General features: G+C 40.5%; 3 protein-coding genes across 7 annotated transcripts in view; all 3 read left to right on the top strand.

The window, feature by feature from the left end:
- LOC121036947 (olfactory receptor 6C74-like) overlaps positions 1–25188 on the top strand; it is an 81085-nt gene that overhangs the window by 37392 nt on the left and 18505 nt on the right. For 3 of the 4 annotated variants that reach the window (XM_040485767.1, XM_040485768.1, XM_040485771.1), the window contains exons 1-3: positions 19294–19346; positions 20109–20311; positions 20405–20459. The gene's annotated coding sequence lies outside the window, so the exon portion shown is untranslated. Of the gene's footprint in view, positions 1–19293; positions 19347–20108; positions 20312–20404; positions 20460–25188 lie in introns of those variants that run through there. The other variant, XM_040485770.1, reaches the window with a different exon arrangement.
- On the top strand, positions 5365–9469 carry OR13A1 (olfactory receptor family 13 subfamily A member 1). Of its 2 annotated transcripts, none has more exons than XM_040485774.1 (2): positions 5365–5412; positions 8239–9469. In XM_040485774.1, exon 2 carries the CDS (start codon positions 8278–8280, stop codon positions 9235–9237), a length of 960 nt encoding a protein of 319 aa, XP_040341708.1. In that variant the 5' UTR covers positions 5365–5412; positions 8239–8277; the 3' UTR covers positions 9238–9469. The 2 variants fall into 2 exon arrangements, with proteins under 2 accessions (XP_040341708.1, XP_040341707.1); XM_040485773.1 differs by lacking the exon at positions 5365–5412 and adding an exon at positions 5441–5770.
- On the top strand, positions 21893–24095 carry LOC121036946 (olfactory receptor 6C74-like). The gene has a single exon (XM_040485766.1). The coding sequence runs from the start codon at positions 21955–21957 to the stop codon at positions 22990–22992; it is 1038 nt and encodes a 345-aa protein (XP_040341700.1). The 5' UTR covers positions 21893–21954; the 3' UTR covers positions 22993–24095.

Raw genomic sequence — 25188 nt, forward strand, 5'->3', positions numbered from 1 at the left:
GGAATTTAAACCGTCTCCTTTCTCCCTTTTTAGTTCAGTCCCTGTGACTGTTTCTACTTTTCCACTTTCTCTCCAGCTGCTTTTGGTGGAGGGTGCTTCTCCTGTACTCTCCCTCTGTCTCTGTCCTGTCTCTGCAAGCAAAAACAGTTCCCTGCCTTCTGCGGCTTCTCTCTTCCCCAGTTCATCTCTTTGTGCTGCATACCTGCTGAGTTCTGTGGTTCAGGTTGTTCAGATTGTTGTGTTAATACTCAAATCAGTTTTCTGGGTGTGCAGGATGGTTAGTGTTGATCTGTCTGTATTTCATGGATGCAAGATGCAAAAAAACCCTCGCATGCTGTTCTGTCATCTTGGCTCCTCTAAAAGCCCTGGTCTCATTGTTTTTAGAGATTTCCCCTCTATTATTATTTTTTCTTATTTATTTATTTATTTATTTATTTATTTATTTATTTATTTATTTATTTTTGAGAGAAGGGGGTGGGGGAGGAAGAGGCAGACAGAGGGAGCAGGGAATCCAAAACAGGCTCCACCCTGTCAGTGCAGAGCCTGATATGAGGCTCAAACTCATGAACTGTGAGATCATGACTTGAGCCGAAGTTGGACACTTAACCTACTGAGCCACCCAGGTGCCCCACTATTACTGGTTTTAAGTGTGAGTCTTGATATGATTTTCTCACTGTTTATCATGCTTGGGATTTATTGAAGTTATTACATTGTAAGATTATATTTTTTATTAAATTTGGAAAAAATAGCCTTTATTTATTTAAATATTTCTTATGTTCTACCCCACTCCTTATCTACTTATGGGGTTTAATCACATATATATTAGGCTATTTGAAGTGGATTTATGGCTCACTGATACACTGTTCTTATGTTTTATGTTTTCATATGTGTTTAATTTGGGTACATTCTTTATTTTTTTAACATTTATTTTTGAGAGACAGAGTGTGAGTATTGGGGGGGGGCAGGATAGAGAGAGAAGGAGACACAGAAACCAAAGCATGCTTCAGGCCCTGAGCTTTCAGCACAGAGCCCAATGTGGGGATCAAACCCATGAACCGTGACATCATGACCTGAGCTGAAGTCAGATGCTTAACTGACTTAGCCAACCAGGTGCCCCTAATTTGGATAGGTTCTGTTGGTAGTTTTTAAAATTTACCAATCTTTTTTTCTGCAATGTCTAATGTGCTGTTAATCCCATTAAGCATATTATTAATTTAAGACATTGTACTTTACATCTCAGAAATTCTGTTTGAATCTTTTTGTATTTTTTATGTCTCCATTTATTATGTTTTATATAGCTTCTTGAGTATTTGGAATATAGTTATTACAACTGTTTTGAGGTTCCTGTCTAGTAATTTTATTACTTTTGTCATTTCTGAGTTGGTTTTGATTCATTTTTCTCACCTCAAATATGGGTGTATTTTCCCACTTCTTTGCATGTCTGGTATGCCAATTATGTCTGGCATGGGAATTATTATAAGATTTGGGGGATATTTTAAAATAACAATTTTCAACAGTTTGTTGTGGGGATATGTGAGCCGTTTTGGGTTTTTATGCTGGTTTAGAAGGGAGGATTTAACAAAGACTGAGAATAAAGATGTAGAAAGATTGGGGCGCCTGGGTGGCTCAGTCGGTTAAGTGTCCGACTTCAGCTCAGGTCATGATCTTGCGGTCCGTGGGCTCGAGCCCCACATCAGGCTCTGTGCTGACAGCTCAGAGCCTGGAGCCTGCTGCGGATTCTGTGTCTCCCTTTCTGCCCTCTCCAGCTCGTGCTCTGTCTCTGTCTGTCTCTCTCTCTCAAAAATAAACATTAAAACAAAAGATGTAAGGGGGCGCCTGGGTGGCGCAGTCGGTTAAGTGTCCGACTTCAGCCAGGTCACGATCTCACACTCCGTGAGTTCGAGCCCCACATCAGGCTCTGGGCTGATGGCTCAGAGCCTGGAGCCTGTTTCCGATTCTGTGTCTCCCTCTCTCTCTGCCCCTCCCCCATTCATGCTCTGTCTCTCTCTGTCCCAAAAATAAACGTTGAAAAAAAAATTAAAAAAAAAAACAAAAAAACCCCCAAAAGATGTAAAAAGATTGAGATGGGGAAGAATGAGGTTGAGGAACTCTGGTAGGATGATGTGTCCCTTTTCAGGAAGGTATGAGGCAAGGCCAGTAATTGTGAGGGACAAGTAGAAGAAGAAGGACTTGAAGAGTATGAAGTGTGCTCCAGGCCACAACTGGGTAATCAACCAAAAATTAATAATTGGATTGTTTTAACAACTGGTTCCACCTGAGGTTAAGGCACAGGGCCCAGAAAGAGGGGGGCATGGTATTGCCTAGATAGGACTCCCCATAACATCCTGTAGATCCCTAAATTTGCATAAGTTTCCAAGCATCTCCTTTGCTGGAAGTCCTTTCCTATCTGCTAAGTCTCACAGTGTAGCTCCTACTATCTTTCACTCAGTTATTCCACAGCTCTGCTTGGCACTCTTATCTATAAGATGGCATCTTTGGGGATTACACTTAATTTTTCAGAGCCCCACCACTGTGGGACCCTTGATACTGCATAAAAATGTTAGAACTCTTAAATTCATTTCCTTGACTTTCCTCTCTTAACTTTCACTGTAGGTCTTTTGCCTCTCTGTTCTTTCACCTTCCCTTCACCTTTCCCTTCTACCTGTGTAACTGTATGATCATTCTCCTTTTCTTTTTTGAATCTCTATTTTAAGGAGTAACAAAATTCACTCTTACTGCCAGTCGTTTTTTGTAAATTCTCTTATCGTTAGTTTCTTTTTGTATATGTAGGGAAATTACTTTTTTTCTAAAAATTTTCTATCCCTTTTTCCTGTATGACTTCCCTACTTGATTATATTTCCCAGTTTCCCTTGCCACTAAATGGGCAACAGAATTAAATTTTTGCTCATAGAATCTGAGCAGAAGTTATATATGCAAATATGCCTCACTTGCTGGAAATAAATTGGTTTTCTGGGGCTTCCTGTCATTTTACTTCCTACAAGCTGAAATGTGGAGGTTATGGAAACTTTCATGATGGTGAAGAGAATAATGGCCTAGGAGATCAAGAATCATTGACTTGGGGGAACCCGGATCCCTTAATGAGATAGGACAAGGCTACCCCATCACCCTGGGAACTACCCTACCATTCATACACACTTCAGAGTATTGAATGAAAGAGAAAATATTAAGCCACATATATTTTGGTTTCTTCATTATAGCAGGTTAGCCTTTAACTTAACTAATACACATTTATTCATGAATGGTGACATATCGTTAACATCACGGGAAGGAAATTTTTTGTGTGTCTTTTATTTTGTTGGAAAAAAGATAACCTTTTTGGGTGTAATGCTGCCAGGCCACAGTCTTTCTGGGTAATTGTTTCTATTAATGACCCAACCATAATAACCTCTAACATGGTTTCTAAAATGGAGTCCTCTATATCTTCTTATGTAGTTCAAAGAAAAATTCTGAAGGTAGGTATTGTTCACATCCTATAGATTAAAAACTTGGATTCAGAGAGATTACGAGACTTACACTAGTTCACACAGCTACTTAAGTAAGAGTCAGGTCTCAAAGCCATTTGGGAACCATTTACTTTAGTGCTTGTTCCTAGTACATCACACTGCTTAGTAAAATTAGAAGTGATTGAAGTGCCTTTTAATAACAAATCCACTGAACTCTACAGCCAAGCTAATGAGTCACTTAATCAATACTTATACATTGAATGTCAGCTATATTCAGGACATTTTAATAAGGAGGAAGGTAATAGACATATCTAGCCTGTTCTCTGCTCATACAGAAGAACATATATATGTAAACAGGTGCCACACTGGGGGAAGAGGAAGTAAAATGTTGCCAAGCCCTTTTCATGTATTAGGTACTGCGATAATGAGGTAAGTCTTGTCATTGTTATAATTAAGTCCTGGAGAGGTTAGAGACTTGCCCAAGTCACATAACCCAAGTAGGTTTCAGGCTTGGGATTGACTCTGTGTCTGTAAAGACTCTAAAGCTCATTAACATGGAGGAGCTCCTGAATGTGACTGAGATTTAGCAGGGAGTGATCATTTTCCTCCAGGAAGTCAGGGAAGCCTTGGTAGAGGTGATAGAGTTAGATCTAGGTAGGATTTGGATAGGGAGAGAAAGTATGGGGACAGGGGAAGGAAAGATAGCTTGGTAAAGGAGCCAAGGTATGAGTGAAAGATAGTGAGTGGGCCAGCTCTGTTGGTAGGGGTGGTTTATGCTGGGAAACATAGGGACATTGGCTCCATGGCTCGAAACTTCCACGAAAGGCAGTCTAGAAATGCTAACTGCCTTCCTGACACCCCCCTCCCCAGTCCATATGTCTGAGCACATTAGTCTGAGCACCTGAACCTGGGTCTGCACTGCCCCAGATTATGTGAACTGGGAGAGAGGTTTAGTCCTGCTCTCTGCTCAAGCTTACACCCTTTTACATATATTTGGATCAGAAGTCTGAACTGGCCTTTGTATGAACACCAGCAACAGCCAAGTACCTAGCAAAGAGGTACTTAATTGCTCCTTCAGGGTCCACTTAGAATAATAGCTGTGAACAGGTGTCTCAGGTGTCTCCCATAGGCAGTGACAAACTTTGCTGAAGATGAGTCACAAATTCTTGGCAGGATTAGCTTAAATAGGGGCAGAAAGCCTTTGTCCGTACTGATCTCGTCCTAGATTACATACTTCTTCAGTGTCACCATGTTTCCTACCTCAATCATGATTGATGGAGAAAGGATGACTATACATAAAATCTATTAGCTCCACAAAGGTGAAGAATTTTTTCCAGGTAATCAGGAGTATTCTGAAGTTGGCTCATTCTATTGGGTGATATAAAAGAATGAGAAAAATTCTGCCCATAACTCTAAGTCTGCTTAATTTTTATCATGAACTATATATAAGACCTGATATTTTTTGTTTAGCTGACCTACAATTAGTAACATTTGTAGATTTCTCACTCTGTATTATTACTATTTGATCAGCAAATGGAATAATAGAGCAAATAGGATGTAAAAACTGGCTGAGAGTTTAGGGTTTGTATTACATACACCTTCGTATGTAATAGATGGACTTTGGATTAATTGGATTGTGTCTGAAAATTCTCAAACTTCTTTAGAGATAATAATAATAGAAGTAGTCAACTTCTCCGTAATTAATTAAATGCCTTATGACAGCTCCACTTCTGAAATTATGAACAATAAATTGGAACTAAGATAAAATGTCACTGAAATTAAATTGTCTTTCACATGAAATTCAACTTATTTGTATGAAAAATGAAATGAAATGAAATGAACTTTTTAATTTCAGGGATTTAAGGACACTTCATGCTGTTTCTTTAAAGTGATCAAATTGCCAAGATGCATTTTTATGTCCTTTGAAACTTGAGGGCTGGAAGTTCTGGTAAATATGGAAAATAATCACTGTTTAAATGTCCTGTCACCTCACATGTGGAGAGTCATGTAGTTTGCAGGTAGTATGTGTTTAAACTTGGCAATTGGTAACTGAGATCTTTTTCTTTTCCCTCACATCTTTGGTAATAATTTTGCACTGCTTGATGGAGGATTAAAGCCAATGCCCTATGAACCTCAGGAGAGAGAGGTCTTTGTTATTTTCAGAAGAGGAAGCACCTGGCTGAGGTCCAACAGAGACTTCATGGTCATTCTCACAGAAAGAGTCTCTGCTCCCTTATTCTCTGATCTCCCTGTTGATCAATTGGATGAGGAGACTGTTCCCCTGCCCTGGAAATTACAGCGCGAGGGTAATTATCTGAGGGGCAATTTGTTCCCTGAGTGTGAATCAGTTTGTTGACATTTCCTTGTGCTGAGCACCTGTTCAAAACTCCCATTTATGTTGTAGTTATTTATTTATTTTCTATCCTCACTCTGGAGTGGAGTGAAGACCAAGACCAGATATAAAGTTTCCTTCATAATAGGTTCTTTTGGTCCTCCGATAGTGCTCTGTGACAGACCCACACACCACCGCTCAGTGTTTGGCGATGGAGGTGTCTATCTCTTCCCAGGTGTGGTCATAGCATTGAGTCTCTGGCTTGTAATCTGTGTGGTGGAGTGGACTGTGAGTGATGACTGGGGGTGTCAGGTGGTGAGAATCCTAGGGAGGACATTCGTGGGAAGTGCAGAAACCTTACGTGGAGACATGCAAGGGGCAAATCGAACTCTGTTCCTTTTCAGCCTGCCTCAGCTTTTCAGTCTCATGGTGGTCCCTGGGGTTAAACAGGAGTCACTCACCAGGCTGTGTTGAGGAGCCAACAAAGTGACAAAGGAGCAAATAAAATCTTCAGGCCCACAACTCATACTATACAAAAGTAACATTCACTATTTTTGCATATAAAGCAAAAGCATATCTCATTTATTATCATCAGCAAAGCAATTGAGCAACCGGACACCTTGCTGCTGGGAAGATACAGATGGACCCCCATTTGTATTAGCTTTGGACAGACTTTACGCTAGCACAGCCTATTGCCCCGAATCAGAGGAATTTTATGCTCTTCTATTCAAAGAACAGTCTTCACCTTACAAAATGGTGATATGATTTGATCAGAGGTGTTTCTTCATTTTCTAGAAACCTTTTAATGCTTCAGTGGTAAATACGTTTATTGAAGTTTGGTAAAAAGCAGAATTCTTAACTGAAAATGAGCATCTTTTTAAAATTAAGCCTTTTAATGAATGAAGAGTTGAAAAGAAGGAAAATGCAAATTTACCATGCTGATTTCATCTTAAACAATACAGAATTTGCACTGTGTTGAGAATAGAAACCACTCTGTTTTTATTAGTACTAGATTATTCTTTGCTATTGTTTCAACAAATGTATTTTAGGGCCCACCTGTTTCATGCCAGACAGGGGGCTGGGAGCCAAGAAAAGGGGCTCAGAAATGAATGAGGCAAATGCCCCAATCTTAGGGGAGATGGGTACCATAATCGTGAAGTGATGTGTTAATGAATTCTAGGATAGAAGTCAGTACAGAATTGGGGGCCACGAAGGAGAGAGTGGTCCTTTCTCTCTAGGAAAGGGATTTGAGAAAAGGAAAGGGATGATGATCGACCTGGTTCATGAGAAGGAGAGTGTTCCTGGCTGAGGGAGCTGCAAGAACAAAGCTACAAAAGTCTGGCATGGCTGGTGCTTTGGCCAGACTGGGAGATCTGGGTGTGGCTGGAGCTTTGGCCATGAGGGTTGAGACAAGAGGGAAAACATTGTCTAGAGAGGTGGGTAGATCCAGAAGTAGCAGTTGGGGGTCTTTATTCTGTCAGATCTGCCTTTTAGAAAGATTTCTTAAAAATTTTTTTTTGAATGTTTATTTTTGAGATAGAGACAGAGCATGAACAGGAGACACAGAATCTGAAGCAGGCTCTGGGCTCTGAGCTGTCAGCACAGATCCTGACCCAGGCCTCAAACCCACAAACTGTGAAATCACGACCTGAGCCAAAGTCGGATGCTTAACTGACTGAGCCACCCAGGTGCCCCTAGAAAGATTCTTAAATGGAAAAATTAGAAAATACAGAGAAACAAAGGCAAAGAAATTAAATCAACTATAATCAGTCTCCACTGTTGTTTATCATTCAGAACCAGTTGGTTTTTTTCTATAGGTATATGTACAAACGTGATTTTTTTTCTTAAACTCAAAATAAGATCCTATTGTACATACTACTTTTGAACTTTCTTCATGCTTTTTTGTAAACATCAGTAAAACACCTCTAAAGCATCATTTCGATAGGTATAGAGCATTATACTATAGGAACATATCGTAATATACTGACCTTTAAGAGTATAAGTTGCTTTTATATTTTCAGTATTATAAATAATGCTGTGATTACACCTTGAAGATGGACTTAATTATTGCTGCAGGATAAATTCCTAGAAGTGAAAGTTCTGGCTCAAATGGAATATGAATTTTAAAAGGCCTGCATCTTGGCACCCATGCTAGTGTTAGTCAAAACCATGCTTTTCAAACTTTGCCACATGGTTCATAAAGAATGAATTACTGATTTAACTTGCATTTGTTTGAAGTTGAATGATGCTTTATGAATTGGCCATTTGTACTCACTTTTTATGGGCTACATGTTCACACCCTTTGCTTAATGTCATATTGGTATGTTTCTCTTCATTAAGAAGCCTTCGTATCTCTGTATAATATTGCTCATGCCATGATGTCAGGTATGAATGAAACATAGTAGCAGCCTACTTTAGGATACCTCTCATTTCTCTCTCTAGTCCTGAAATCACATGGAGCTGTGAGTAGAGATTCACCTGATGATCATGGAAACCCCTCTCAGCCCAAGGACCATGAGTAACCAGACGCTAGTAACAGAGTTTATCTTGCAGGGCTTTTCAGAGCACCCAGAATACCATGTGCTCTTATTCAGCTGTTTCCTCTCCCTCTACTCTGTGGCCCTCACAGGTAATCTCCTCATCATTTTGGCCATCAGCTTCAACTCTGGGCTCCATACCCCCATGTACTTTTTTCTGTTCAACTTGGCTACCATGGATATTATCTGCACCTCTTCCATCATGCCCAAAGCACTGGAGGGTCTGATGTCAGAGGAGAACTCCATCTCTTATGGGGGTTGCATGGCCCAGCTCTATTTCCTCACATGGGCTGCATCCTCTGAGCTGCTCCTCCTCACGGTCATGGCCTATGACCGGTATGCAGCCATCTGCCACCCTCTGCATTACAGCACCATGATGAGCAAGGCTTTCTGCAGCAAGCTGACCACAGGTGTCTGGGTACTCTGTGCCTTCAACACAGCCATCCACACTGGGCTGATGCTGCGGTTGAATTTCTGTGGTCCCAACATCGTTACCCATTTTTTCTGTGAGGTCCCTCCTCTGTTGCTTCTCTCCTGTAGCTCCACCTATGTGAATAGCATCATGATTGTCCTGGCTGACGCCTTTTATGGCATATTGAACTTCCTGATGACCGTCGTGTCATATGGCTTTATCATCTCCAGCATTCTTAAGATGCGGACTGTAGAGGGGAAGAAAAAAGCCTTTTCCACCTGCTCTTCCCACCTCATTGTGGTGTGTATGTATTATACCGCTGTCTTCTATGCCTACATAAGCCCTGTCTCTAGCTACAGTGCAGAGAAGAGCAAGTTGGCTGGTGTATTGTACACCATGTTGAGCCCTACTCTCAACCCCCTTATGTATACTCTGAGAAACAAGGAGGTCAAAGCAGCCCTCAGGAAGATTTTCTCCTTCACCAGAAATTAATTTCTGTCTTCTGCAACTTTTGTTGGAGACTGCATATTGAAGTCCACGGTGGCCTCAGAGACTCTCCAATGAATAAGGCTTTGAAAACTACCACTAATGAACCAGTGTGATTACGAGGTTTTCAACATGCTGTGTAGAGCAATTATTGGTAATCGTCTTGGTTTCTTGCAATTTTTATATTTTCCGCATCTTGTAATGGATTTTTTAAAAAAATAAATAGTACTTAAATGAGTATTGAGTGATTAAGAGCACATTACTCATCTGGCAAAACAAAACTCATTTGATCTATATCCTTAGAAAATTGGTAATTCAGGGGCGCCTGGGTGGCGCAGTCGGTTAAGCGTCCGACTTCAGCCAGGTCACGATCTCGCGGTCCGGGAGTTCGAGCCCTGCGTCAGGCTCTGGGCTGATGGCTCAGAGCCTGGAGCCTGTTTCCGATTCTGTGTCTCCCTCTCTCTCTGCCCCTCCCCCGTTCATGCTCTGTCTCTCTCTGTCCCAAAAATAAATAAACGTTGAAAAAAAATTAAAAAAAAAAAAGAAAATTGGTAATTCAGTTAAGAATACACTAGTACTCATGATGATGACTGTAAAAAGAAAAGACATAACAGCGTTGCTTTGCAGGGTGTGGTGTGGATGTATAGAGAAGACATGTGCAGTGTGGAAGGAGCCCTACACTGGTTGGGGAGAAGATCTGGGTTCAAATTCAGACTCTTTCAGAGTACTCAATCCACTTCAGCTGTAGTTTCCTTCTAAGTGTAATGGGGAAAATAAATGAATCTAGAGATTGTGTCCAGACTGAACAAGAGAACTGAAGACAATGATATCAAGTGCTTTGTAAGTTTAAGATAATCCTGCTGGTGAGTGATCACTGAGGACAGGGGCAGCTAAGGAAACTTGGATGTCACAGCCCCTCACCCCTGCCTGGCTCAGGGTGATGTGTGTGGTGGCTAGCTGGAAAGGGTAGGTGGGGGTTAAGATACAGAAAGGGGCTGCTGGGGCAGCGGTGGATTCAACTCTCTAAAAATGACCTGGTGAGAAGCAGCATTGGGATGGGTAAATGAGAAGCCACTGTGGTGGTTTCTGATACAGAGTGGATCCTATTTATCTCAGGAAGCCTCAGGCTCATGAGTGATACCATCTCTGCTCAGGAAAGGCCAAATGAAGGAGTTCCTGTTGATGGATCTTCCACCTTTCCTTAGTCCTGGATTCTCTCCCAGCTCCCCAGAGCCTGTCATCTTTCAGTCCCCAATTTTTTTCCTGCTCTTTCAAATGCAAACGGGTCCATTTCAGTTTTCAGATCACTTCTCTTTTCTGTTTGGTTGAACCCTGTCTCAGGCTTTGTACTCTGAGTCCTATGTGAGCAGCTGATCCTTCTCTCTGTGGCCTCTAGATCCAGGTGGAGCATCCCTCCCTGCCAGAGCTCTGTCTTGCTTAGAGTTTGCCTTCTCAGGAACAGATGCATTCTTTTCCTTCAACAAACCTGAAGTTCTTTTTTTTTTTTTTTTTTTTTTTTTTTTTACTCCTTTTGTAGGAACCATCACCAGTTTGCCTTTCTTAGCTGAGAAAGAGAAGCAGATCTTGCTTCCCTATATGTTATCTCTTAAAATTGGTCCTTGTGATTTAGTACAGACAAACTCATGACTCCGCTGGCATCCAGCAGGCAACATTTTCTATGACTGGCTGACTATGACTTCACATTATCGATTCTTTGAGGAGCCACAGAGAGGAACTGTTAGAACTTCAACTTATCCATTTCTCTGCTTTTTGTCTTTGATAATGTCTATCAGTTAAAGGAAGCTCATCCTTTCTTCGAATGTTTCCCCAGCCACAAGCCCTTACCCTTTTGGCCTCCTTGACTCAAGCACATCTCATGTAAGTGTTCTGCCAGATTGGTCTGCCAACACCAACAACCATATGATAAGGGGTCTGGCTGAGAGAGATAAGATATGAGCCTGTGGTGCATACAGCTCCCCATCTGTGGAAGCTGCTTTATGAACTGAAGTCTTAGCCACCTTCCTATCCTTTGGCTCCAGACAATGAGGTAGTTGTATTCTTGTGTTTTATATTGGCTTTCCTTTATCTTCAGTTTAGGAATTGATCCTTGGGTACAGCTACACTAGGGTATGTCATCTTTGACATTGTTGACATTTGGGCTGAATCACTGTGGGGGGCTGTTCTGTGCATCATAAGATATTTGGCAGCATCCTTGACCTCTACCAACTAGATGCTGGTAGAACCACTCCAGTTGTGACAACCAAGAATGTCTCTAGACGTTGCCAAATCTCCTTGAGGGTGAGGAGAGAGCAAAATTGTCTCTGGATGAGAACCACTGAACTAGAGTCAGCCAGCATCTCTTACATTTGGGATTTATGGTTGCCGCTATGCCACTTCCACCACTACTGCCCCCAGCTAATGTGAAAGCTTCTATATGTCAGGTCTGGGGATTAAGTATTGCCACAACTTATCTCTGGTTTTCCAGTAACACTATAAGACTAGGTAATACATCCAACTTACATAATGAGCGGGAGGTGGAGGTAGGATTTCAATGAAAGCTCCAAGAATTTAAAGTGTATGCTCTTACCCACCAAAGTATACTTTAGGGCCTATCATGGACTCCACCTTCTGGCACCATACATGGTTGGGACAAGAGACTTTGTAAGCAAGCAGCAAGCCCACTACAGCTCTTGTCCAACCTGACAGTGGACCTGGAAGAGCAGTCTTTTTGAATATTGCTTAACAATCTTAACAGGCTTAACAAAAGAAGAGACCTGAGCCATTTCTCCAGATATGGATTTCTTAGAGCCCTGTCTGGCAGGGGCAGGCATTTATTCCAGAAAAAGGGATTCATAAGACGGCAGAAGTCCCATCACATTTAATTTTCTGTTGCATGGAGCAGATTCTTATTTTATCTTTTAAATTTAATCTAGGAGCCTCCCTTGTCTTAAAAAAGGAGGCTGGAGGGTTAATTTCATTGAAGGCAAGCAAGAGGCATTTGGCCCGCCTTGTCTGGGAGGGGTCAGAGCACAGAGGCAAGGCTAGTCCCTAGTCCTCCACCACCAGCTGGAGTGAGCCCAGCAGCCTCCTTGGTTGAGAGCTCTGCCCATTAGCCAGGCACCATAGCTGGGTCCTACTGTGTTGGCAGCTCAGCTAGAGAGTACACCTGGCATTCTCTAGAAAAACATGAGATTAAGAAGGGATCTGGACTTTGGAGGACAGTGTTTCCTTACATTGGTCCCATGTCAAATTTGAGGACCAAGCCATGATTCCGTCTTGTTTCATCCTTTTTGGGGGGTAAGCAAACCTCAGGTCTTTGGTGGGCTGGGATTCCTCATGCCTCTGAGTCTGAATCTCTTGGTAGTAGGATACTGAGTTGATCTGCTGTTTTGTGCTTTCACATGCTGTCTTTTAAAAAAAATTTTTTTTTAATGTTTATTTTTGAGAGAGAGAGAAAGAGAGAGAGAGAGAGAGAGAGAGAGAGAGAGAGAGAGAGAGAGAATGATCAGGGGAGGAGCAGAGAGAGAGGGAGACACAGAATCTGAAACAGGCTCCAGGCTCTGAGCTGTCAGCACAGAGCCTGACGCGGGGCTCAAACTCACAAATCGTGAGATCATGACCTGAGCCGAAGCTGGATGCTCAACCAACTGAGCCACCCAGGCATCCTCCACATGCTGTCTTTTCCACTTTAAACACTTTTGCCCTCGCTGTGAAAGACCTATGAGAAAACTGAGACCCATCAGAATGCTTCATTTTTCTGAATTATAATGAATTATGGTGATTAGGTAGCACCATAAATGTGTACCTTCTAAAACAAAACTGTCATCCATAGTTCCTCTACTGGACAGTGTAAAATCTCAAAGCCCAAATTTTTTTTTTTTAATTTTTTTTTCAACGTTTATTTATTTTTGGGACAGAGAGAGACAGAGCATGAACAGGGGAGGGGCAGAGAGAAAGAGGGAGACACAGAATCGGAAACAGGCTCCAGGCTCCGAGCCATCAGCCCAGAGCCTGACGCGGGGCTCGAACTCCCGGACCGCGAGATCGTGACCTGGCTGAAGTCGGACGCTTAACCGACTGCGCCACCCAGGCACCCCTCAAAGCCCAAATTTTAATCCAACCTCCAGTCAGATTCCTTGGGATGCCAACTAATCTACCCGGCATGACTTTTACGTGGATGTACATGCCAGGAAACACACCACATTCTCCTGCTTCTCTCTGTGCTGGGGTAGCTACCTGAGCTAGTCTAGATGGGGAAGTCTTAAGTTGCTTGGGCAGCAACTGGTTCATTATTAATCTATTGTCTCTCAGCTCCAGTTCCAGATCTGGACTCTGGGCCTGGGGTTCCACAAATCATATTTCACGTTTGCAGCTGAATTTCTGTGAGTTTCTGCCCAGAGGGGTCCCTAGAGAAAGATTGAAACAGTAGATGCAGAAAGAACTTGCTTCCTTCTTCTGTCAGCATTGCCCTGATGCTGGTTTTTTTTTTTTTTTAACTTTACAGTAGTGATTGGGCCCAGGGACATCAGCTGGCTGCAGTTTTCCCACTTGCAGGAGCAGCCTCATTAGCCCTTCAGAGACTAGCATGTGCTCACCAATGTTGCCTACTCAGAGGTTTGAATCCCAGCTCAGTGGGAACTGTCTCGTCCAAGGTCCCAAGGAAGCAACACTCTCTGAGCAGTGCCTGTTCCTCAGAGGCCTGAGTCCTAGCTCCGTGGAGTCTCTTCACACCACAAGAAGAACAAGTCTACCCAGGAAGCACACCCTCATCAGAGGACTCTGACCCAGATCAGTGGAGCACCTTCTCTGGACTTCTCAGTTACAACGGCTTTCAGCTCTCTTTTGGTTCCTCCAGCCCTGGGAGATAAAGCTTCCTTCTGCACTTGCTGTCTCTTTATCATCTCAATGTTTGCCTCATGCCCTTATGGTCCTCCAAAACTTGTCTAACCAATTCCTATACTAAATCTTCTCTGTGAAGTTGTGTGATATAGTTTGTTTCCCACTTGGGCATTGATTGATGGAGGCCTCCCTTCATTGGGTGTTTGTTTTAATGCAGCAGCTGCTGCTGTTGCTCCCATGGTCTCCAGCAGGAGTGCTTTGGGCTCTGATCTAAATTCTACTCCCTCCGTTTCTGTCTCAGACACTTGACAGCAGGTCAAGGGAAAGAGTACATTCTGCTCCAGGAGTGAGGAGACAATAATTCTGATTTTGTCATTATTTCTCATGACCCTAGGTGATATTTCTTATAAGAATTAAGAGTTCTTTCAGTCTTCCTCTTACAAATTTCAGGATCCTTTTAAAAAAGGTGTTGGGGCGCCTGGGTGGCGCAGTCGGTTAAGACTTAATAGCATTCAGATCATTGGCTGAATTCACTTAGAAGGATACAATAGGAACCATAGCTTACTTGAAGGGCAGCGTCAAGCATCCTTCTTCAGTGGGAGTTGTCCTTGCGGTAGTCTACATAGTCACCCAGGAGCTATTATCTTTGGCTCTCCAAGATGACATCTCAGGTGGAAGGAGACAAGATCTACATGTCCCACAAAGGCCAATATCTCTTGAATAATGTATTTTCAAAATTCATGTTTATCCTGGGACTTTAAATGTGGACCTACTTGGGAATTGGGTTGTTGCAGATGTAATTAGTTGAGATGAGTAAGTGGGTCCTTACTCCAATATTACTGGTGTCCTTCTAAGAAGAGGACCTTCTACAGAGGACTGGCGTCCTTCTGTATGTCTATTCATACAGACATACAGATGAAGAGAGAGAGAAAGACATTGGAGTGTGTCAAAGACTGCCATCAACCACCACAAGCTATAAAAGGGAAAGACAGATCCTTTCCTTGAGCCTTCAGAGGGAGCATGGCTCTAATGATACCTTGATTTCAAACTTTGAACATCTAGAACTATGAGAAAATGAGTTCCTGTTGCTTTAAGCCACCCAGTTTGTGGTAACTGTTATGTCATCCCTTGCAAACTAGTACAGGTGACTTCTAAGGTAAGGGAAGCCCCAAATTATGGCTTCTCATCAGGTATTAGTTCCTTATATGGAGAAGCAGCTAACCACTCATGGGTCACAATTGGCTTTTCATATTTATGAGATTTACAGAGGAACAATTCTAGAAAGTAAACAGAAGATCAAGTCAACATGCAGAAAAGGAAGGAACTTTGATAATTCTTTACCCACAAACATAAAAGGAAGTATTTGCTAATTTAAACAGACTGCTGTCATCCTCTTTTGCACTTAGAGGAGTTAAATCCTCACTATTACTATGGGTTTTGGTATTATTTTTCTGTGGCAATATTATGTACTAATCCCCAAATTCAGTAGCTTCAGGGACAAATATGTCTTTTACTCACACACAGGTTGTAGATTGGCTGGATACGATGTGATATGATAGCCGTGGCTCTGGCTGAAGATTAGCTTCAGGGGTGCTGCACATGTCTTCTCAGATTTCAGAGATATGTGGCCAACTGGAGCATGATCTGCTCATGGCTGATGGATGGATGTAGTGCAAGAAACTAAGCCAAACCAAACCAATCCATTTAAAGCCTTGACTTGTATCATGTCTACTAACATTCCACTAATCAAGCCCTACATCAGTGGGATGAGGAAACATACTTGGCCTGCTCTAGAAACAAGTACTGCTACATCACATGGCAAAGGACATGGATATATACTTATTACAGGGAAGAGGTGAAGAATTGGGAACAATAAACTGGTCCTCCTTGATAACCCTCTTTCAGTTGTGAAAGGTGAATGCTACCTCCTATTTCCTCTGACTTTGTCTCAAACAAAATCCATAAAGAATAACTAGAAAAAAAGAGAATCTTTGTCTGAGAATATAAGAAGAATTTGGTGGTTTGATGGGGGATGGAAGAGGGAATTTTGAGGGGGTTAAGAAAAGGCTATGACAAAGATAATCAAAGACAGAGAAAGGGAAAGAATAGAATATGGTGGAAGTGATGTGGCAAGATATCCAAGTCTAGGAGAACAGAAGCAGTATAGCTTATTCTGTCTGGTTCTGTCTCTTGGGATATTCACTTTTAAGCCATCACATAAGATATCTACTTTGAAGCCACCACCTAGATCATCTAGAGAGACCATCTAGAAAAACTGTATGGAGACCTAGATACTGGTGGAGCCCTCAGCTCTTTGGATCTTTGTAGTTCAGATACCAGTCATGTAAGTGATGAGACCTTCGACTGCAACTGCATGAAAGATTCTGAGTGGAAACCACCTAGCTGAGCAGTATTCCCTGGAATAAACCTCATTTGCCATGGTATAGAATTCTTTGTATGTATTGCTGAATTCTTGCTAATTTTGTGTTAAAGATTTTTGTATCTATATTTATGAGGAAATTCCGCCTGCAGTATTCTTTATATACTGTCTTTGGTTTTAGTATCAGGGCTCGATATGGACTAAACTGTGTCCCCCCAAATTTATATGTTGGGGCCCTAACCCCCCATGTAACTATATTGGATACAGGAAATTTAAGGTGGTAATTAAGGTTGAATGAGATCATAAGGGTACAGTCTTAATTTGCTAGAGCTGATGCTCTTACAAGAAGAGGTAGAGACACCAGAGTTATCTCTATCATGTGATATTGTGAGAAGGTAGTTGTCTGCAAGCCAGGAAGAGAGCTCTCACCAGAACTTGACCAAGATCAAGTGATCAGCATGTTTTATAGACACTTGAAAGTAATGTGATTTATTTGTTGTTGGGTGGGTATTCTATAATTGTTAGTTAGAACCTGATGGTTGATGATGTTGAGTTTGTCTATATCCTTACTGCATTTTTCTTTTTTTTGTCTACTTGTTCTATCAATTGTTGAGAGAGGGATGGTGAAGTATCCAAGTGTAATTATTAATTGTCTTTTTTGCCTTTCAGTTCTATCAGTTTTTGGGTTATGTATTTTGCAGCTCTCTTGTTTGGTGCACACATTTAGGATTGCTGTGTCTTGATATATTGACATTCTCATTATTGTGTAATGTCCCTCTTTGACTTTGGTAATTTTATTTGCTCTGAAGTGTCCTCTGTCTGATATTAATATAACCACTCCTGCCTTCATTTGATAAGTATTTGCATGGAAGTCTTTTCCTATCCTTTTACTTTCAAACTGCCTATATTGCTGTATTCAAAGTGAGTGCTTATAGATATCATATAATTGGGTGATGTTTTAAAATCCATTTTATCAGTATTTAAATTGGTGTTTTCATATTTAATGTAATTTTTGATGTTTTAGGGTTTAAGTGTGCTATTTTACATTTTGTTTTCTGCTTGTTTTTCATTTCCATGTTTTCTTTTTCCTGTCTTCATGTGGGTTACTTGAATTTTTTTTAATAACTCAATTTTTATTTATCTATAATGCTTTTGAGTGTATCTTTTTATATCTTTTTAGTGGTTGCTCTAGGTATCATTTCCTATGTTTATTTATTTATTTATTTTTTTAATTTTTTTTTAAATTTTTTTTTTTCAACGTTTATTTATTTTTGGGATAGAGAGAGACAGAGCATGAACGGGGGAGGGGCAGAGAGAGAGGGAGACACAGAATGGGAAACAGGCTCCAGGCTCTGAGCCATCAGCCCAGAGCCTGATGCGGGGCTCGAACTCACGGACCGCGAGATTGTGACCTGGCTGAAGTCGGACGCTTAACCGACTGCGCCACCCAGGCGCCCCTCATTTCCTATGTTTAGAGAACTTCCTTTGGTCATTCTTTTAGGATAGATAAACTGGTGACAAATTCTTTTAGTTTTCCTTCATTTGAGAATATCTTTATTTCCCCTTCATTCCTAAAGGTTATTTTCACTGGATGTAGGATTCTGTGTATTGATAATACTTTTCTTTCAGCACTTGAAAAATATTGTGCTACTTCCTCTAGCCTCCATGGTTTGTAATGAGAAATTTACTGTCATTTGAATTGTTCTTTACCCTGGGTAATGTGTTGTTTCTCTCTTGATGCTTTCAAATTTTTCTTTCTCTTCAATTACCAGAAATTTGAATATGACATGTATTGGTATGGATTTCTTTGAATTTATCCTATTTAGAATTTATTCATCTTCTTGAATTTGTAAATTGTATTGTTTGCCAAACTTAAGAAGTTTTCAGCCTTTGTTTCTTCCAAGTCCTTTTCCAGTCCCACTCTGTTTCTCCTCTTTTTCAGACTCCAATGACACAAATGTTAGCTCTTTTGTTACAGTTCCACAGGTCCATGAGGTTATATCTTTTTTTTTCAGTCCATTTTCTTTCAGGGTAATTTCTATTCTATCTTGTTAAATTTTTAAAAATGTTTATTTATTTTTGAGAGAGAGAGAGAGAAAGAGTGAACAGAGGAGGAGCAGAGAGATAGGGAGACACAGAATCAGAAGCAGGCTCTAGGCTCCAAGCTGTCAGCACAGAGCCTGACACGGGGCTTGAACTCACGAACTGCAAGATCATTACCTGAGCCGAAGTTGGACACTTAACTGAGTGAGCCACCCAGGCGCCTCTCTATTATTCTATCTTGAGTTCATTGATTTGTTCCTTTATCTTCTGCATGCTGCTGTTCAGTACATCCCTTGAATTTTTTAAGAAATTTAGTTATGATATTTTTCAGTTCCAAAATTTTCATTTGGAATTTTCATTCTAATTTATGCCTGTTATTTCTTGACTGGAATTTCTTTCTTTTTTTAAAAATTTTTTAATGTGGGGGCGCCTGGGTGGCGCAGTCGGTTAAGCGTCCGACTTCAGCCAGGTCACGATCTCGCGGTCCGCGAGTTCGAGCCCCGCGTCGGGCTCTGGGCTGATGGCTCAGAGCCTGGAGCCTGTTTCCGATTCTGTGTCTCCCTCTCTCTCTCTGCCCCTCCCCCGTTCATGCTCTGTCTCTCTCTGTCCCAAAAATAAATAAATGTTGAAAAAAAAATTAAAAAAAAAATTTTAATGTGTATTTATTTTTGAAGGAGAGAAAGACAGAGTGTGAATGGGGGAGAGGCAGAGAGAGAGAGAGTGAGACACAGAATCAGAAGCAGGCTCCAGGCTCTGAGCTGTCAGCACAGAGCCCGACGCGGGGCTGGAACTCACAAACCGTAAGATCATGACCTGAGCTGAAGTCAGACACTCAACCAACTGAGCCACCCAGGTGCCCCTCTTGACTGGAATTTCTATTTTTAAATTTGTTTCAAGCATGTTTGTAATTGCTTATTGAAGCATTTTTGTGATGGCTGCTTCACACTCTGTCAAGTAATTCTAATATCTTGATGTACATTAATTGTCTTCTTATATTTAAGTTGAGCTCTTTCTTGTTCTTGGTATGACAAATTATTACCAACTGAAACCTGGGCATTTAGCTCTTATTTAAACTTTGGGTTTTATCTGGTGTTCTTTGACACTGTTCTGGCAGAGTAAGAGAGAGCTTCATCTTATTGCCACAGATGGATTTCCCACTTGAGCTTTCAACTCTACCTTAGTAACATAATGCAGTTGGGAGTAACTGAAGTTGGTATGTTACTACCTTAGTAACATAATGCAATTTACTTTGTAAATTCTGGGAGGATTATATGTACCCTATCTTTGAAGATTTTCATGGAGGATAATGGACATTTGGGAGTCCATGTTATTATATTTGTGTATGTAATGAAAGGGTAGCTATGATTTTTATATTATAATTTTCTTTTTTTTTTTAACAATGCCCAATTAGTAGCCATAGGGATCCTAGAGGGACATTGACCTCTAAATAGCTTTGTTCTGTCTTCTAACGAGGCCTAGCATGTCTGGGGCCCGCCCCCTGGCCCTGGTTGATCCTGATTGGTGTTAAGAGAGTCCATTGCTAAAAATATGATGGTGAAAATTAAATTCACTTTCATCTCGGCTTCCAATGACATGTGTGTTCTTCTCAACCTAGAGAGGTCAGGAAGCGGAAATGCATTTTACCTGCCCTGGAATTCATTTAAGAAGAATACCGTGTTCAAGAGACCAGTTTGAGTGAGGAGGCTAATGTCTTCCACCATGCCCCAGAGCATTTGCCCAGCAAGCAGGGTCTCCTGCTGGTGGTGGCTGATGTAGGAGCAGAATGCGAGTTTGGGGAACCTGGGGCCTGCAAGGAAGGTATGAAAGCTTTTTGGAATTCCAAATGAACTCATTCCCAGATTCCAGTAGAACACTGAGGACTATATGTATGTGCTCTCCTTTCTTTCCCAGGATTTCATCAGGCAAGATTGCCATGGAGCTTTCCCTTTGGTTTACTCCAGTTTTGGTAAGTTCTGATTTTGTATGAAGAAGCATACTTAGTCAACGTGATGCACATTTTGGACTTTTCTCTAGGACAAATTAGGGTCATTTCAAATGCTAATGTTTCTCTTTCTCTCTTTCTTTCTCTCTCTCTCTCTCTCTCTCTCTCTCACACACACACACACACACACACACACACACACACACTTCTAAGTTCCTAGACCAGTATTTTTGTTTGAAGGAGAGGGAGACCAAGTTCTGCTTACTGTGAGTTGCATCTGGGTAAGTTCATGGCCTTAGTGTGATTGAGTTATTTTGCCATTAAATTTATTGTAAATTGAAGCAGAATCCATTCCTCTTCAAGCTGATTTACTATACTTAAAATAATAGGTTTTGGCTAAATCAGAACTAGTTCAGAAATCTGAGATGAACACTAGTTGACCAGAACGACAAAGCCTCACATAGAGAAGTTTATGGATTTAAAGGGTAATGGAGTATTTTATTTAGGTAGACAGTAGAAGAGACAATGAATCAGAAAATAATTGCCAGAGTCAAGGCATGTAATTTCTCTTTCTGTCCTCAGGCTAGTATCTCTAAAAGTATGTACTAAAAGGGTCAGAAGATAGAGATTGTCCCTTAGACTGACCACTTAGCACAGGAGGAAGGGAAAACTCTCCTTTCTTACTGGTCTCAAGCTCTGTAGGAAAATGACCTGGCTTCTATCTCCCACAGTATAATTAAAGTCCATCTGATACTCTAGTACTCTCACTTTAGAGGGCTGCATCTGGGACCATAGGGAGTTTTCCTATAAGTAATGTTATGACATCAAATATGGGTAAAAAATCCTAAGGACATCATGGGGGAATAATTTTTTGTGGGATGACCTACTCATGACTGTAAGTTTTTTTTTTCCCCTAAGGCTACAGTTTTCCTTTTGCAATATTCACCCTTTGATGATATTGATGATATCAGTGGTATCTTACCAATAATATGTTGCATGATCAGATATAAAAGTAAAAGAAGGGTTTTTTTTCCTGCTTGGCAATAGAGTACAGAAAAAATGGCTAACACTCTTAAAATTACATTATCCTTTATGAAAACTTGTAACCATGTGCACAGTTCTTTTTTTTATCATTTAACATAAATATATTCAAGATAAAATAATTTATTTTTACTTAATAAAGTATAAAAACTAGACATAAAATATAATATTTAAAATAATTAAAAAATCCAGTCACCACGCTTACACTATTTTATTTTTTATTAGTTTTTTCCCATTTCTTAAATTTGAAAAAAATTATAGTTGACACACAATGTTACATTAATTTCAGGTATACAATATAGTGATTCAACAACTCTATATGTTATGCTATGTTTACCACAAGTGTAACTACCATCTGTCATCATACAACACTATCGCAATATCATTGACTGTATTCCCTATGTTATACCTTTCATCCCTGTGACTTATTCATTCCATAACTGGAAACCTGTATCTCCCACTCCCCTTCATCCATTTGATGACACTGTTTTATATGTTTCACAAAGTTCCTAATTCTTCAGTCATGATATTCTACAAAATAGCTCAGAGAGTTGAAGAAATGGAAAAGTCAGTGATAGGGGATACACGAAACTGGACAGAAGTTCAGGAATTCACTCTGGAGGGCTTTCCTGCTGTCCAGAACCTTGGAAAGGTTCTCTTCCTGGTACATCTGCTGGCATACCTGGCCTCCATCATGGGAAATACACTCATAATCACCATTACCTGGACTGACCATCGCCTCCAGACACCCATGTACTTCTTCCTCCGCAGTTTCTCCTTTTTTGAATGCTGTTTTGTAACCACTGTTATTCCTAAATTGTTGGCCATCTTTCTGTCAGGGAGGCAATCAATTTCTTTTGTGGCTTGCTTCACACAAGCCTTTGTCTTTCTTTTCCTGGGAACAACTGTTTTCTTCCTTATGGCGGTATTATCCCTAGATAGGTACCTGGCCATTTGCAAACCTCTGTATTACTCAACCATCATGAACCCAAGGATGTGTTTCCTTCTGGTCACTGCCTGCTTATCTTTGGGATTTGTCCTCATGGTGGTTCCGATTATAATGCTTTCCCAGTCATCCTTCTGTGGCTCCCATGTCATCCCTCACTTCTTTTGTGATTTTGGGCCACTGATTCATCTCTCTTGTTCTGACACCAGATCTACTGAAATGTTGGCCTTTATCCTTGCTTTGTTTATCCTTTTGACATCCCTTATCATAACCATCATTGCATACAGCAACATAGTAGTCACAGTTGTGCGACTTCCGTCAGCCAAGGAGCGACAGAAAGCTTTCTCCACCTGCTCCTCTCACCTCATTGTCCTCTCTCTGATGTATGGCAGCTGTGTCTTTATATACGTGAAACCAAAGCAAACAAACAGGCTGGACTCTAACAGGGAGGCTGCCCTTGTGAACACGGTGGTGACTCCGCTGCTGAACCCTGTCATCTACACTCTGCGGAACAAGCAGGTCCATCAGGCTCTGAGGGATGCTCTGTCCAGGGTTAGATTGCAGAAATAGAACCATAGACTGTCAGAGGGAGAATGCCTCTTCTCCATCTAATGCAATCTCTATCCTATTTCTGGAATCTCTTACATAGTCTTGCAACTGTGTTTTTAAAGTTTCTGCTTGTTTATTCTTAGAATAAGGGCCAATTTATCTTATAATCCAATGTACTCCACTACTTGAAAGCTCTAACATTCTTGTTCATATCGAAATGAAATTATCTTCCTGTTCTGTGATCTTCTGTTCATGAGTTTTAACTCGATAGGATTCAACAAATTTTAATGAGGAGTCTCATATCCATGATTCTGTTTGATGCATGTGAAATCTCAAAGTTGAGAAGGTGTGGTTTCATGTATCTACTTGTGGTAAGTACATAGGGATGGAAAATGAAATTCACAAGAATTAAGAATATCAAGTTGGTTCAAGGATAGATGTAACATGGTCACTATATTGATTTTTGAAGGACACATGTACATAACTGTCATGGTATTAATAGCATTACTTGAAATGACTCAATGCAATTGTTTTCAATTGTGCATTGTCTGTATATAAATAGAATATAAATCTTTACAATTCTAGTTTACGCTATAATGAAGACATATAAATGTCTCTAATTGAAATTGGAAGTTTCCTTTGGTTATGCTCATCTGCTAGTACTGATTTCAGTACTAAAGGCCCGATGATGGAGTACCAGAGAGAGAGAAGCATTATGATTTCTGGAACAAGGAATTGAGTGGTTAAGATTGTTTCCCCACTACAGAAAAGGAATTGGGGGGAATCTAATCAAAGGTGGAAAGGAGTCTGATTGTGACTGTAGAGTCTTTCTAAGTAAATCTATAAGCAAGTATCTTTATTTGTGAAATGAGAGCTTTGATGTGATAATCTCTGGGTGTCCATTATTAGTACGAGTGTGAAATGACACTACTGATACCAAACATGACACAAAGACACACTGTAATAGAAATACAATTTGAGCGTAGAAAAGAGAAAATGATGAGATGTTTTTGTTTGTTTTAATTTTTTTTAGTGTTAAGTTCACGCATGACATCTTTAATGTGTTTGTTGGCCATGTGTGTGTCTTCTTTGGGAAAATGTCAGTTCAGGTCCTCTGCCCATTTTAAAATCAGGTTATTTTTTGGGCTTTTTTGGGTGTTAAGTTTTTAAATATATTTTGGATATTAGCCCCTCATTGGATATGTCATATGCAAATATCTTCTCTCATTCAGTAGGTTACCTTTTGGTTTTGTTGATGGTTTCCTATGCTGTGCAAGTGATGAGATATTTTAATGAAGAATTACAACTATAATTTAGTTATTCAAGATTTTGGTAGGAAAAGATAGATTTGGACACAAGACAGTAAGAAAAGTCCTGGAGCTGGTGTTTGCTTGGCATAGTTGGCTATCATGCTTTGCTCTGACCACATTATTCTGTGGTTTCAGGCATAATAATTGACTGTGTTATGAAGATTTCTGGCATACAATTACGAATGAATTTGAAGAATAGACTACTCAATTAACACAACACATTTTTGTTCACCCTATGCACATATAAAAATTTCCAAGTAATTTTTGGGTCGGCTTATCTCTTTTTATGACATTTGGTATATTCCCTTTGCTCAAAGCATCACATTGTCAATGATTTGCTCAAAGCATCACATTGTCAATGATTTTTCCCAGAATGGCCAATTAATGGTACAGTTATTGGCATAAAGGTCTCCCCATAGGAATGCACATGTCAGTGGAGGCTGGTGATGGCAGTTGGGCTGCAGCATGCAGCTTGGGGGCCTAGCTGAAGGTGAGCCCAGTGGTGCAAGCTAGTGACAGGAGTCAAGACCAAATCTGGGGCCACATGCAGCTAATTCAAAATATATAAAGAACTCATACAAATCAATGATTAAAAAAACACAACTCAAAATAATTGGCAAAGGACCTGAATACACATTTTTTCCAAAGAAGACATATAAATAGCCAATAGGTATATGAAAAGATGTTCAACATCATTAATCATCAGAGGAATACAAATCAAAATCACAATGAGATATTATCTCACACCTAAGCTAGGTTAGAATGGCTATCATAAAAAAGTGAAAGGAAAAGAAGTATTGGTGAGCATGTGGAGATAGGGGAACCTTTGTACACTGTTGATGAGAATTTAAACTGGTGCAATCACTGTGGAAAATAATATGGAGGTTCCTCAAGGATTAAAAATAGG

This window comes from Herpailurus yagouaroundi, unplaced genomic scaffold (genome assembly GCF_014898765.1).
Source record: "Herpailurus yagouaroundi ecotype Mexico unplaced genomic scaffold, PumYag 163, whole genome shotgun sequence".
In the NCBI taxonomy this organism is placed as follows: domain Eukaryota; kingdom Metazoa; phylum Chordata; class Mammalia; order Carnivora; family Felidae; genus Herpailurus; species Herpailurus yagouaroundi.

What these genes read in the sequence shown, in the direction of transcription:
- OR13A1 (XM_040485774.1), top strand. Translation starts at nt 8,278, where the DNA reads ATGATCATGGAAACCCCTCTCAGCCCAAGGACCATGAGTAACCAGACG.
- LOC121036946 (XM_040485766.1), top strand. Translation starts at nt 21,955, where the DNA reads ATGACACTGTTTTATATGTTTCACAAAGTTCCTAATTCTTCAGTCATG.